The 15,961-nt window shown below is 38.9% G+C and overlaps 1 protein-coding gene across 15 annotated transcripts in view; it reads right to left on the bottom strand.

Moving 5' to 3' along the window:
- MARCHF8 (membrane associated ring-CH-type finger 8) overlaps positions 1-15,961 on the bottom strand; it is a 127,144-nt gene that overhangs the window by 19,143 nt on the left and 92,040 nt on the right. For all 15 annotated transcript variants that reach the window (XM_086680274.1, XM_086680280.1, XM_086680279.1 and 12 more), the window contains one exon: positions 4,006-4,056. In XM_086680274.1, coding sequence (XP_086536400.1) covers positions 4,006-4,056 — 51 coding nt within the window. The remainder of the gene's footprint in view (positions 1-4,005; positions 4,057-15,961) is intronic.

Here is a 15,961-nt window from a genome sequence, read left to right as displayed (position 1 = left end):
CGGGGTCTCACCCTACCTCAGCTTCTCTAGGCACTCGGTCAACAGAACAGGTCTTTTACTAGGGGGCAATTCTACTACTTCTTTAAAAAAAAAAAATGATTTGCTACACATTGCTACAATATCATTATAAACTATGATAAGTGCTTTAAATGAATGAGTTTGCAAGTGGCCAGGACCAGATCACCTTAGATGTGGCACATCAAAGTAGAGGGTTTGAATCCTATTCTAAATGCAGTAAGAAGCCACTGAAGGCTTAACAAGAGAAGCATCAGGATTCTATTTACCTAGTTGCTGGGTGGTGGCTGATTTGGGAGGCTGCAGGAATTCAGGCAGATTCTTAGAAAGCTACTGCAGTAATCCAGGAGGCTTGGCCCAGGACACGGCTGTGACGATGGAGAGAACGATGGGATAGACATAATGTCTAGCACAACGCTATGCAAACATTTGCTCAACAAACATGTACTAAGCAACTCCAGGGCTCTGAAGTTTTACGGGTAAACAAGATATAACCCTAGCCTCATGGAACTTACTTGTGGGGCAAAGGGGCAACAGTAAACAAACAAACAAACAACACCAATAAAAACTCAGGCAGTGAGTGACAGGTGCTCTGTTGAAAACAGGGAAAGGTGACTAGGGGACCACTTAGGGGGTCAGGATGGGCCACTAGGATGAGATAACAAATTTCATGAAAACTTGCACTTAGAATCAATAAATGATACCCACTTAACGTCATTACCATTGGTACAAAACCAAGTACTGGGTAAAGCCTCTGTGATCGAAACTGCTTAAATGTCTCAATATTCTTCCTTAATTAACTCTCTAAGAGGATCACACTTGGATGCCCATTTTAAAAACAGATGAGCCACCTAGCTGCCTCTCACACATCCCATCTAACCTTCCTGTTTCCTGTAAGGGGAGTTAGGTTTCTGAGGCTTCAAGAAAACATGGGGTGCCTCCAACAAACACTGAAACACCCCCTGTAACAAATCACTCTGTAACAAATCACTCTGTAACAAAATCTATCTAGCTGGGATACAAAGAGACAGGCAGAAGGTTTATTTTTACCTGCTCTCAACTTCTAACTTCAAGTAACTTCAGTTACCTGTAAGCGGTAAACTGCATGAGCATAATGCGCTCTGCAGGTGACTGACGACCCTTAGCACAAACCAGTGCTGAACCCAGCTGGAGGCTGAGTCAACAGAAAATGTCTCCTGAGAGACACAAGGGAGATTCCAGGCAGCATAAAACATGTCTGTGTTCTAACCCTTGTTTGTATCTTCTATGTCAAGGGTACTAAGTATCTGCTTGAGTATGTCTGCTACACTGAAGATGGAGTTTTATGCGCCATGGCCTAAAGGGGCCGCGAACAACAGGCTCATTTTATAAATACTGCAAGAAAGAAATGCAGTTTCAAAAACAAAGTTATCTTTCAGAGCAGTCCTGCCCTCCCTCCCCCAGCACCATGTATCTGGTTCATGCCTAACAACTCTACATCACACAACTTTCTTATTACAGAGGGTACATTTTGCAACAAAATTTCAGGCTGATGGCTCACCGGGAAGCAATGTGTGCACACACCTCTCCAGCGATTTTCCTGGAGGAACCAGGATTTCCAGCGTGCAGGAACCTCTACTTTGAAAATGGAAGAGGCCCACAACTTCTTGGCCCTCCTCTGTGGCAGAAAACTCTGCTCCAGGAAACCAATTTGACAATAAATTTCATATATTGAAAAAAAAAAAAACAAAAAACAAAAACAAATCTCTGCTCCACACTTTAACTCTGTTTTTTTTAATTCTGGACATGATCCCTGGGTTGTGGGATCAAGTCCCATGTCAGGCTATGCACTGAGCGTGAAGCCTGCTTAAGATTATTCTCTCTCTCTCTCTCTCTCTCTCTGCCCCTCCCCTACTCTCCCTCAAATAAAATAATAATAATAATAATAATAATAATAATAATAATAATGTTACATTCAACTTAACCAGACAGGCCATCTGGATTTGCATCTTCTTACTTTTCTCAGTGCTTAAACATTGGGCAGCACCTTCAAAAGTGGTAGGGCAATGGGGCGCCCGGGTGGCTTCATCGGTTAAGCATCCGACTTCGGCTCAGGTCATGATCCTGCAGTTCATGAGTTCAAGCGCCGCATCGGGCTCTGTGCTGACAGCTTGGAGCCTGGAGCCTGCTTCAGATTCGGTGTCTCCCTTTCTCTCTGCCCCTCCCCTGCTTGCACTCTCTCAAAAATAAATAAACGTTAAAAAAAAAAGTGGTAAGGCAAAACTTGCCATCTCACTCAGACAGTAATAATCTACCACTGTACAGTTCTATTAACTCCCACATTCCTAGCTGAACAAACAGAAGAAAAGAAATGGAGGTTGGAACAAGAAGGATTCACTGAAAGGTATTCATGTGAGGTGGATGAAGCCTGTGGCTTTTGAATGACTGTTCTGCGGGGAAGGTCAGGTCAGGAACGCACCAAGGAGTACTCTAAACGGCCTTCGATATCACATAGAGCTTATGGACTTTACTTTTTTTTTTAATTTTTTTTTAACGTTTTATTTATTTTTGAGACAGAGAGAGACAGAGCATGAACAGGGGAGGGGCAGAGAGAGAGGGAGACACAGAATCTGAAACAGGCTCCAGGCTCTGAGCTGTCAGCACAGACCCCAATGCGGGGCTCGAGCTCACGGACTGTGAGATCATGACCTGAGCCGAAGTCGGACGCTTAACCAACCAAGCCACCCAGTCGCCCCTACTTTTTATGCATCATGAAGTGGATGAATGATATATGGTGAGGTCAGAAATATGCCTAAGAACAGACTAATTGTCTCAAAGGATTTGCTAGATTCTACTTTTACTTTTAAAAAGGGGGTGATACGAGTGAGAATAGGTATATAGTTTGTAAATTAAAATGGCATATAATGTGTTCATTTCTGACTACTTGGGAGGCTGCAGACAGCAGAAGAGGATCTGTCACATTGTTCAGATCTTCCTGTGACGATCTGTGCCAGTGTCTGGTCAGCTGACACAGACATGGGCAGAAGGCCCATCTCTTCAAGGAGCCTACAAGGACATACTGCATGGACAACAGGTTGGCCAGAGCCCAGGATGGGCCAAGATGAGCAGGGCATGCAAACAAGGTTGCTGAGTGTGAGACACTGTCCGCTGGCTCCTGGGTCACCCCACAGCAGCTGACATGCTCCTGACAGGCTAGTCGAGCGACTACACCACAGGTGTGCCAGGTGCTGTAGGATGGCCAATTCACCCTGTCAGCCCTCATTTTCCTAGCCACTTTCCAACTTGAGGTGGCTCTGGATCCGGTTCTGGGCAGTGAAATGTAAGCACACGTCAGGCAGTTGGCTAGGGCTTCTGGGAAAGCACTTCCTGCTGAAAAGGGTCACTCTCAGCTGACAGACCCCTCCATCCTTCATCATTTTTCTCATTCCTGCCAAGGCCACAGCCGTGGTACCTGGAGGTCCAACTCCGATCTTGAGGCCATGAGGTAATAGAAAGCATAAGGATGACGACAATGTGCCAAGAAGGTGGCACGGAGAGGACAGAAAATTCCTGAATCACTGACATTTTTGAACAACTACATCAGCCTTGGACCACCTATCTCCAGACACAATTAGAACCACATAAATCCATAATTATTTAAGTCACCAGAGTTGGCTATTTGTTAAGATCAAATGTGCTCCTAATTGAGGGGACAGATTTTCTGGTGACTCTCTGAGATTTTTTTTTTTTTTTTTTTTTTACCTGAGAGTAAATGATTTTCCTGGGAGAAATAGTTTTTTCTCCTATTAGTCACTAACCGTAACACACATTCAGAATCGCCTCACTAGAAAAACATAACTGCCACACACCTTGTTGTATGGTCCTAGAGCAGACTAAGAACTGTGTAAATAACTCTGCATCTTGAAAAGAAAGGAGTATAATCACATTTAAGCTAGGAGAAACCAAACCAAAACCCCAAATCATGAAAATAACATACTTCTGGCACTCTACCTTAGAAATGTTACTTGAATGACTCATGGAATGTCCCAAAGTCTTCTCATTCTGCAAGAAAACCAAACAGGTGTTAAGTATCAAGAAAATGAAATAGGTGATTAAAATGTGCACAGACCATTAATCATAATAATCCTGGCAATCATTCCCTCAACTAGAATTTGCTGAGCGTAAAGTACTATGTGCCAGCAAAAATGAATAAAACAATAGTCCCTGCCCTAAAGGAACTTAAGTTACCAAGAACAGGAATTTGGAATTAACAAAAAATAAGAGGGCTACAAGTGTCTTAAGGCACATTCGAATGGAGGTTCAGAGGTGAGAAATAGCATGTTCAGTTTACTGTGATGTGGTCCATGCTATGAGGAGCCACTGTAGGATGAGGAAGAAGAAAGCAGGACAGCTGACACCACCCAGGTTGTCTGGCTGTCAAGTGTTGAGTACTCAAAAGGGACATCCCACCACTCACATCTGTTCCCTCAAGCCTGTTTCTCCTCCTGGGTTAGAGAAATCTGAGAATCATGCTAGCCTCCTCCATCTTTAGTCACAAAGTCTTATAACAAATTCTTCCTCTGTAATGTCTCAGTCTCCAACTCATTTGCATTTCTACTGTCAATGCTTTAGGTTTAGGTTCTCTTCATTTTCACTTCGAATTCTTGAATAACCTACCTTATCTTTCTCCCTTGAAAATGACCTCCCCGACACAGAACTGCTATTCACTGGATTGTATTGTGTCCCCCCAAATCCGTATGTTGAAGTTCTAACCCCTAGTACTCAGAAGGTGACTGTATTTGGAGATAGGGTCTTTAAAGAGGTAATTATGTTAAAATGAGGTAATCAGGGTGGGACTTGACCCAATATGAATGGTGTTCTTCTAAAGAAGCTGAAATTCGGACAAAGGTACACACAGAGAGAATACCAGGTGAAGACATGGGAGAAGGCAGGGGCGGCCATCTGCACGCCAAGGAGAGAGGCCTCAGATGAAACCAAACCTGCTGACACCTTAATCTTGGACTTCTAGCCTCTAGAACCATGAGAAAATTAACTCCTGTTGCTTAAGCACTCACTCCGTGGTGATTTTGTTATAGCAGCCACAGCAAATGAGTATAGTAATCTTCCACACTATCATTTTCTTTAAAAAAAAAAAAAAAAATCAGTGAACATTCCAAATGTAAGTCTGATTTTCTAAAAATAAGAAAGTAACTCTTCTTGATTCCTACTGGCCTTGCTCTAAGCCCAAATGAGTAAAATAAAACAAAACAAAAAAACTATTAATGGAAGAGATTATCTCATTTCCATTTTTAAGATTACATATTCTCTATTCATCTCACATTTCACAATAACCATAGGGAAGACTAGAAAAGGCTGAGACACAATTAGCAGGTAAAATTCTTTTGGTCAGTCAGAAGTACAAAGGAGCCAGTAGATCTAAAACTGCTTTGAAAGAGTAGATTCCATGCCACCAAGGCTCCGCTAAAAGAGAACTAGCAATCAAGAAAGTGTTAACTTTCCCCTTTCCCTCAACCCACCAAATTACATACTGCCTTGACTTTGGTATACACTTGGCTTTTGAACACTCAACATCCCTAAAATGTTAGCACAGAAACATTTCAAGAGCTCCCAAGTGGCCTGCCAGCTGGCGCTTGTTTTGACAATGTTGTCTTGTCTTCACAGCAATGTAAATGTGCAATTTTTTGATTATTTTCTATATATTCTTTTCTTATTTTATAAATCTGAGTGAAAACAGAAGTTCAAACTCTTGAGTATAATACAATACAGACACTGTTACTAAGTGCATAGCCTCAATGGAATGTTTCTTGGTCTTAAGCAAGTCAATCAGATAGTTACAAAAGAAAAGAACAAAATTATAAAGTATGGTTAAAGTGTTGGCAATGTCACCAAAGACTATTTCTAAGAGACCAGATGAATTAGGAATTTCATTCATTCATCTTATTCACGCCTTCACTCACGGGGAATGGAGAGTCTGTCCACAGAACAGGTAAATCTGTAACCATTCAAGTTTCATTCATGAGTCAAGAATGTACTATGGACAAACACAGGGCACTGCTGTGAATCCAGGCTTAGAGGCTCATCTACTGGCAATTTACCACTAAATGTTAATTTAGTTTACTAAACTAAAACAAAGATACCACACGTCCTGGATTATCGGTACAGAAAACCAATACAACTGCTATGACATTACCCACTACCTTTCAAGAAATGGCCAATTTAACACTACCTGGAAATCCACAAAGACGTTCTGAGGTACTAAGAAAAGCAGTAATTCCTTTTTTTGACACTTTTTTTTGACTGACTTTTTTTGACACTTACCATTCCATAGACAGGGTTATTAGGGTGGGTCTCACTGTTAAGCTAGGTAACTTTATAAATCCAGACTGAGATCGAAAAGTTGCTTATTACCTTATGAACTTGAGAAATAAATTTAATGATATAAGCCTGTGCCCTGTTTCCCTTGTTAGAACAATTCAACTAACCTGAATTTAAGTAAATATTTTTTAAAAGGCTTATAAAAAGTTAAAAAAAAAAAAAAAGAACAATTCAATATTTTACACTGGTAAAAATCAAACAACTTAACCAGCCCCAGCAGATACAGATGTTTTAAAGACTGAATTCTGTCAATATTTAGAATTGCTTCTCCACTGCCTGGCAGATTAACAATTCAGTTCCAACAGACCATTGTAATTTCCCTTAAATGCTGCTACATTTATTCGGACTTACTGAAAATCTAAGAAGTTCAGGACCATAACAGAACTATTTTTCAGGAAGCAAATCCCAGCATGCATTCAAACCAGTGACTCATTCATTCCATACTTATTTACCATGCGACTACCACATGCAAACAACCATATTAGGCACAAAACACGGACAAAAATGAATCTCGCTCCTAGGCCTGTTCTAATGACGATGTCACCACAGAACTGCTTTGAAATTGTGTTTTGATGAGAAATATACAACCGGGGGGAAAATGAACAAAAACATTTTTAAGAACGTTAAAAAGCACATCCATGAATTATAGCAGGGTACAATGGTACGCTTCGGAATAAAAAGAAGTAAAGTTTACCAAACATCAATGTTAAGAACGGGAATTAGGCATACCAAAGAGAAAAAGAGTTCCATTCCGGTTTAAGCCAAAACTAAGCTTCAATGCCCAAGTGATACAGACTTCAGCAAACTATTTTTATAAATCTTTAATATGCTTAGTCACCACTTAATGGGTCCACCACGTTGTAATCCTGGGAGAGAGAAAAGCCTCACTGCTGGTAGCAAAAACTGTTACCTTCTTTCCTCCGAGAAGGCACCAGGTGATGCCACACTGTGATACCACCCGCTCCCCTGGCCTTCTCTCCTCTCCATGTGTCTCTGGTGGGCTCTTTTTGCCTACGTTAAGCAAGAGCTCCTCAGAACACAGTTCCATATCCTCTTCTCATTTGTGGTCTCCCTTAGACCAGAGCTTCTGAAACTTTGTGCACTTGAATCATTTAAGGACTTTAGTAAAAATGCAGATTGTGATTTGTTAGGTTCGAGGTGGGTTGAGATTCTGCATTTCCATAAGTTCTCAGGTGACTCCCATGCTACTGGTCCCCAGACTACACTTTAAGATGCAAATTTCATTCCAAATCCTGGGCCAGCATAATCCATAAAGGCTATGATTCATTTTTTTAATTGAAGTATAACAATATCATTTTTTTTCAGTTTTTTTAAATATGAAATTTACTGTCAAATTGGTTTCCATACAACACCCAGTGCTCATCCCAAAAGGTGCCCTCTTCAATACCCATCACCCACCCTCCCCTCCCTCCCACCCCCCATCTACCCTCAGTTTGTTCTCAGTTTTTAAGAGTCTCTTATGCTTTGGATTCATTTTTTTAAAAAGCAAACCATGACTAATATAAAAGTGAATTTCTGCATACAATATGGCAGTGAGCTCACAACTGAGTTAATACAAATAAATCAATCAGGAAACTGACTGATACATACACTGGGAAAGGAGTCTGAGGGTGTGAGAAAGAGAAGTTTTATTAATGTAAGATGTTACCAAATCACAAAGATAAAGAGAAGCTCTGTTGAAGAATAAGGGACATTTCACAACTTAATCAGTCCTGTCAATGGCGTTTTCCAAGTCCATGTGTGGCTCCAATAGCATGTACCTTGAGGGTAGAACAGAGATGCAGAGCCCACAGAGACCAAATACGCCCTAGAAAGTAGAAGCCAAGAATTAACAAGAAGACAATGAGGTGAGATGTCTAAGCAAGTTTTAAGGATTTTGTATAAAGGAGTCAAACAATTAAACTTCATGTGGGAGCTTCCCTGAAACTCTGACCAGGACCAGTGATTAAAAACACAAGAAACAAACAAGGAAAAAACAAAACAAAACAAAAACACTCTGTGTAACAGATAACTATGTATCTACCCAATACTCATCCCTGCCAACAGAACAAATTTGTTCCGAGCAGGAATGGACCCAACCCAAAGCTCTCACTTTCTCACTCTCTCACTCTCTTTTGCAGTTAAGGCTAAATATGTAAGAAAGTTCTCCATAGACATTAAATTTGAGGTTTTCTGGGAGAACATTTTGCTTTCCTGATATAGCCATTGCTCCTTTCTCCAGCATTCCTCCTTTCCTCAGTCACCCTGGAATAAAGATAGCATGCCAGGAGGTGCAGCAATCACGGTGGGACAGTGAGGAGAAAAAGTATACACACAGGTCTCCAACTTTTTAGTCTTAGGGCACCTTTACAATGTAAGTTACTGAAGACTCCTAACATTTTGAGTATGTGGGTTATATATATTTATATTTTCCACATTACAAATTAAAACAGGGGCACCTGGGTGGCTCAGTTGGCTAAGCGTCTGACTTTTGATCTGGGCTCAGGTCATGATCTCATGGTTCACAGGATCAAGCCTCACGCCAGGCTCTGCATGAATAGCACAGAGCCTGCTTGGGATTCTCTCTCTCTCTCTTTCTCTCTCTCTCAGCCTTCCCCACCCCCACTCATGTGCTCTCCCTCTCTCAAAATAAAACTTAAAAAAAAATGTTTACAATATGAATCTCTTAATTCAATTAGAATAATAAGCCCAGTTAATATAAATAACATTTCCATGAAAATAACTATCTTTCTGAAGAAAAATAAGTGCACAGAGTAACACAGTTTTATATTTTTGTAAATCTTTTGGATTTATAAAGTTATTGTCCAATTAATAGAAGACAGCTGGATTCTCATATGTGCTTGCACATTCAATCTCAGATCTCTGTTGTTTTTAACTGAAGTAAATGAAGAAAATTTGGCCTTATACAGTTAGGTATTTATAAAAGGAATGTGTATTTAAAAACTATTTGAGGTAACTGGATATTCTTTGTACTACACAAAAACTCAAGTAATTAGCTGTGATGTAAACTCTAAAGTGACATTAATAAATGTTTAATACTCCATTAAAATCAACTGGCCCATCTTTTACTTTGATTTTCTCTCTTAATCATGTATGACTCTATAACATCACACCCTTGGCCATTTAGAAATTATTGGTTCATTGAGTTATACAACTCTTTCAATACTGACACAATCCGTTATGCAACATGAAAAAAAATAACTCATTAATATAACAACCATCATCTTTAACTACTGAAAAGTTACCAAGCTCACAGTGATGGATACAAGTTTTCCAAAATTCTAATTTTTGCTTAGAGATGTCAAATTTTTTCATTGGCAACAAAAACTGTTACTTGCTTTCCTTGAAAAGAAAAACTGGCTCATTCATTCAATTTAGAGAAAATGTCTGACAAATCTCCAAGTCAGAATAACTAGAATTTGCCAGTAATTCTTTCAAATAAAAATTATATTCCATTAAAAACACTGACTAGTTAACTTAGCAACTCAATCATAGATGTGCTTTACCCTGAGGCAATCGCTGCACTCTGGCATGCAGTAGAAATGATTTATACCAGATATGCAAAGATGGAATAAAACACATAATCTATAATGAGGAGAACAGTCAATTAAAAATGACACACATATAAAAATTGGTAGAAAATGAAGTCAAAGTATTGTTACAACTGTCTTTGAAATGTTCCCAACGTTAAAGAGATGTAAGGTATAAGAAATATATCAAACTTCCAAAGATAAGCAAGCACTAAAAAAGCTACACAAAGAGATACACTTGCTAACACCATACATAAAATAAAAAGAAATTCTTAAAAGTGTTCAACTAGCCCACATGATGGTAAGAAAAAGAGAAGTAAGAGAGATGGGGAGAGAGAGATGGGGAGAGGTAACAAAACAGTAGAACAGAAAATAAAAAGTAAAATGGCACCCTTAATTCCTGAAGTATCAGAAACTATCCTAGGGGCGTAGAGCAAATAGAGAAACATTTATTCAAGAAAACTGACTACACCTTGGTAAGAACACTGGGGATCTGTGGCATCTGAACCACAACCCAGTCCATCCTCAGGCTGACAGAAGCTCTACTCTGGGAGGGTGCAGCCAAGAGAAAATGGCTCTATTTCTCCCCAGCTCCCAACAGCACAGAATGGTATCTCCAGGAGAGAGGCAGGCCCCAAGCATTACACATCCTACTCCACCATCTCCATATTGTAGAAGCCATGTTCCAGGCAAACGTGATTAGAAGTAGGTCTGGGCTCTCTCCTGCACAATGCCCACTGGCAAAGCAGAAGCTCTACTCCAGGCATGGCAGACTGAGTGTAATGTGGTCCCAACTTTGCTTGGCCCCACAGACTAATAGGGTAGAAGTTCCACACCAAGAAAGGCAAAACAAGAAAGCCACAGGCTACTGCCCTACCAATGTACTGCTCATAAAGCAGGTGTGTCACTTCAAAAGATGTGGGTCACCTTACCTGCCCCCAGCTCTAGAGAGTAAGCTTTGATTTTGCAAAGGTGGAAAGGCAGGCCAAGAGAAGAGAGCTCCTCTGTTATCTCCAAGGAAACAAACATTAACTATAATAGAATACGTAGAAATTCAAGGCTAATGGTGCTGGCAAAAACGATGACATTTTATGAGGAGACTGGTAGCTCCAAGAGAGCAACAAGCAAAATCACAAAACAACTAAAAGTGTACCACAGAAAAGCAGGGGCAGAGACAACTAAGAAGGTCCTCCAGAGGATGAAAGAAACCTCAAATACTGGTCTTGAAAACAAGAGCAGCAGGGGCACTGGGATGGCTCAGGTGGTGAAGCATTGTGACTTGAGCTCAGGTCATGATCTTGAGGCTCAGGAGTTCAAGCCCCACATCAGGCTCTGTGCTGACAGCTCAGGTCCTGGAGTCTGCTTTAGATTCTATGTCCCCCCCCCCCCCCCCGCTCTCTCAAAAATCAACATTAATTTTTTTTTCTTTTTTAAAGAAAACAACTGCAGCAAAGGGATCTGAATTTACTTGGATCAGACCATGGAACAATGCACTATGAAACTGTCCAAAATAGCAGAGCAATCAGCCAGCAGTTAATGGAACTAAAAACTCAGTGTGAAATCAACAGAGACATGAAAACTTAACATATCAGGGAAAGGCACAGTCAAAAAGAACACTGCTATAAACAGTCATCTCAACTTGAGAGAATGCAAGCCCAAGGCTCACCTCTCTGAAAAGCAAAATCAAACTATATATTGTGAGGAAAACCGATTTTACTGTAAAAATCTGTAAGTTTTACTGTAACTTTTACAAGTTACTAAACAAAGAACAACCCCCAGGAGGTGGGGGGGGGGGGGGAGGGCTGTAGAAAAATTTAATTCAGAGATGCTAAAAAGTATTATCTAAAATATACAGCATTGGGGTGCCTGGGTGGCTCAGTTGGTTGAGCGTCCGACTTCAGCTCAGGTCACGATCTCACGGTTCGTGAGTTCGAGCCCCGTGTCAGGCTCTGGGCTGATGGCTCAGAGCCTGGAGCCTGCTTCCAATTCTGTGTCTCCCTCTCTCTCTGCCCCTCCCCCATTCATGCTCTGTCTCTCTCTGTCTCAAAAATAAATAAACATTAAAAAAAATTAAAAAAATATATACAGCATTAAGTAAAAAAATTACAAGACCTGCAGAGAAAGAGGAAAGTATAACCCAAAGAGGAAAAAAAGGCAGTTAACAGAAAAGTCCCTTGAGCGTGCCCACAAATCATCTTTAGTACACAAAGGCTTCAAAGTAACTATTATAAATATGTTCACAGAAGTAAAGGAAGCCATACTTAAAGAGGCAAAGGAAGATATGATGACATTATCTTATCCAATTGATGAAAGCAATAAAGAGATAGAAATTGTAAAAAAAAAAAAAAAATGAACATGGAAAATGTGGAATTGAAAAGCACAACTGAAATGAAAAATTCATTACAGACATTCAACAGATTTGAGCTAGCAGAGGAAAGAGTCAGTAAACATGTAGACAGATCCTAAAAGATTATGCAATCTAAAGAACAGAGATCAAAAACAATAAAGAAAACTAAATGGAGCCTTAGAGAAACATGGAACATGATTAAGTACACTACTATATCCATAATGTGAGTACAGGAGAAAGAAAAGAAAGGAAGATAAAAAATATTCAAAGAAATAATGGCTGAAAACTCTCAAATTTGATAAAAGCATTAATCTCCACATCCAAGAAGCTAAATTAAACCTAGTAGGATAAAAGCAAAAGAATCCACACCCAAACACATCAAATCAACATGCTGAAAGACAAAGAGAAAACCTTGAAAACCTTGAAAGCAGCAAGGGACAAATAACTAGTTATATACAACAAGACCCTGAAAAGATTACTAGGTGACTTCTCATCAGAAACCATGGAAGCCAGAAGACTGAGGGGGGCATACTTGGAGAACTGAAAGGAAAGGAATTTCAACCAAGAATATTATTCCAGCACACCTATCTTCAATAATGAAGTGTAAAATGAAGATAACAAGAAGATACCAAGAATGACAAAAACTGACAGAATGCGATGTGGGCAGATACCCCATAAAAGAAATGCAAAGAGAAGTTATTCAGGCTAAAAACAAGTTAACACCAAACAATAACCAGAAACCACATGAAAAAAAAAAGAATGCCAGAAAAACTAATTATATAAAAATAAAAGCCAGTTTACATACATGTATCTCCTGTCCGTTCATCTGTTAAATGATTTTAAAAGGAATTACATAAAAACATGCACATATTGTATTGTTGAAATGATAACACAAAAAAATGTGATATATCTGACAAAAACAAACAAAAGAGGTGAGTGGGCACAAAACTGTACTGGCAAAAGGAAGTGATGTCGATGGCAGCTCAAATCCATAGAAATAAGTAAGAACAAGAAATGCTAAATAACTTTAAAACAACAAACTCTGTAAGTTCTCTCCTTTCTTTTACTTCTTTAAAAGAGAAATTAGGGGCGCCTGGGTGGTTCAGTTGGTTAAGTGTCTGACTTGAGCTCAGGCCATGATGTTGTGGTTCATGAGTTCAAGCCCCATGTTGGGCTCTGTGCTGACAGCTCACTGGAGCCTGCTTTGGATTCTGTGTCTCCCCCTCCCTCTGCCCCTCCCCTGCTCACGCTCTGTCTCTCTTTCTCTCTCAGAAATAAACATTAAAAAAATTTTTTAAAAGAGAAATTAATAACTGCAACAATGTATTATTGGATTTGTAACATATATAGATGTAACATGGTAACAACATTAGCAAGAAAGGCAAAGAGGGAAGACTTACATAAGAGGCATGATTTTATATCTTACTGGATATATCTGGAATTAAATTAATATGATGAATCTGAAGTTAGATTTTGTTTTTAAAAATATATACCCTAAACCCTGGAGCAAACACTAAGAAGACAACTTTAAAAATTCAATTAATGCAAAAGAAGCCAGTAAAGGAGAAACAGAGAGAAAAAGCACAAGATATATAGAAAACAAAAAGTGAAATGACTGACAAATCAAACCGTATTAACAGCAATAAATATTAACAATCCAATCAAAAGGAGTTGTCACAGTGGATAAAAACATAAAATGCAAGTCTACAATGTCTAGAGAAGACACATTTTACACTGAAAATTACAAATAGGATTAAAGTTAAAAGAAGGAAAAAGATAAATATTGCAAAAAAAGGTAACCATAAGAAAGCTGGAAAAACCATACCAATATCAGACAAAACACACTTAAGAAAATTATACTAGAGATAAAGAGGGAGATTTATTATAAGACAGTCAATCCATCATGAAAATATAACCTCATAAGAGAGCCAAAAATTACAGGAAGCAAAAACTGACAAAACAAAGTAAACACCAGGCAATTCAACAATACTGGCAGACCTCAATTCCCCATATTCAACAATGGACAGAACAACCAGGCAGAAGACCAACAAAAGATAAGACTAGAACAGTGCTGTAAACCAACTAGACCTAACAGACCTCTACAGAAACACTAACCCCTACAAGAGAATACACCTTCTTCTCAAGTGCACATGGAACTCTCTCCAGGATGGCACTACTAAGCAGACCATAAAACCAGCCTCAAAAATTCAAAAGATCTGAAATAATACAAAGTATGATATCTCACAACAGAGTTAAATTAGATGTCATTAACAGAATAAGAAAAATTCACAATTAAATGGAAATTAACAAAATCTGAAATAACCAGTTCATCAAAGAACTCACAAAGAAAATGAGAAAATATGAGACTAATAAAAATGAAAACACAAAATACCAAACTTATCCAATGCAGCTAAAGCTGTGCTTAGAAAGATACTTACAGGGGCGCCTGGGTGGCACAGTCGGTTAAGCGTCCGACTTCAGCCAGGTCACGATCTCGTGGTCCGTGAGTTCGAGCCCCGCGTCAGGCTCTGGGCTGATGGCTCAGAGCCTGAAGCCTGTTTCCGATTCTGTGTCTCCCTCTCTCTCTGCCCCTCCCCCGTTCATGCTCTGTCTCTCTCTGTCCCAAAAATAAATAAACGTTGAAAAAAAAAATTTAAATAAAAAAAAAAAAAAGAAAGATACTTACAGCTGTAAACACTGATAGATATAAAGAATAAGCTCAAATACATTACTTCTGCAACAAGACACTGGTTAAAAAAAAAAAAAGAGTAAACTACACCTAAATTAGCAAACAGAGGGAAACATTACATGAACATGTTAATAAGGACTAGAAATTGGATGGAGAAAAATCAACAAAACCAAAAGTTGGTTCTTTGACAAGACTAACAAAACAAAACAAAAAACCAAGAACCTTCATGTAGCTTCACTAAGTAAAAAATGAAATACAACTCAAATTACTAAAATTAGGAATAAAAGAGTTTGTATTACCAACCTTACAGAAATATAAAGGATTATAAACGAATGCTATGAACAATTTTATAACAAAATAAAAGAGAGATAGAGAGAGAGAAGTTAAATAGGAAAATTCCTACAGAGACAGACACAAACCAGCAAAAGTGACTCATGAAGAAATAAAAAATCTGAATAAGCCAGATTGAATTACTTATGTAAAAATTTCCCACAAATAAAAGACTTAAGCACAGATGACATCACTGGTTAATTCCACCATTTAAGGAAGAAAAATACCAATTCCTCAAAAGCTCTTCCAAAAAATTAAAAACAGAATAAAAGAACAATTTCCAACTCACTCTGTGAGGCCAATATCACTTAAGAAAAAAGAAGAAGACCAAAGTTACCACAAGAATAGAAACAGCACATCAATATTTCTTATAAATACAGAATCAAGAATTCTCAACAAAATATTAAACCAAATCCAGCAACAGATAAAAAGGATATACACTATGACTAAGTGGCATTTATACTAGGAAGGCAAGGTTGAAATAGATGAAACTGAACATAACACACAAGATCAAAAGAATTTTAACAAACTCAAAATGGATACAGGACGTGAATGTGAGACAGGAAACCATCAAAACCCTAGAGGAGAAAGCAGGGAAAAACCTCTCTGACCTCAGCCGCAGCAATTTCTTACTTGACACATCCCCAAAGGCAA

This window comes from Puma concolor, chromosome D2 (genome assembly GCF_028749965.1).
Source record: "Puma concolor isolate L17-30 chromosome D2, mPumCon1.1.hap2, whole genome shotgun sequence".
NCBI lineage: Eukaryota > Metazoa > Chordata > Mammalia > Carnivora > Felidae > Puma > Puma concolor.
The sequence above is the reverse complement of the archived record's forward strand: the minus strand, read 5'-3'. Positions and strand labels throughout refer to the sequence as shown.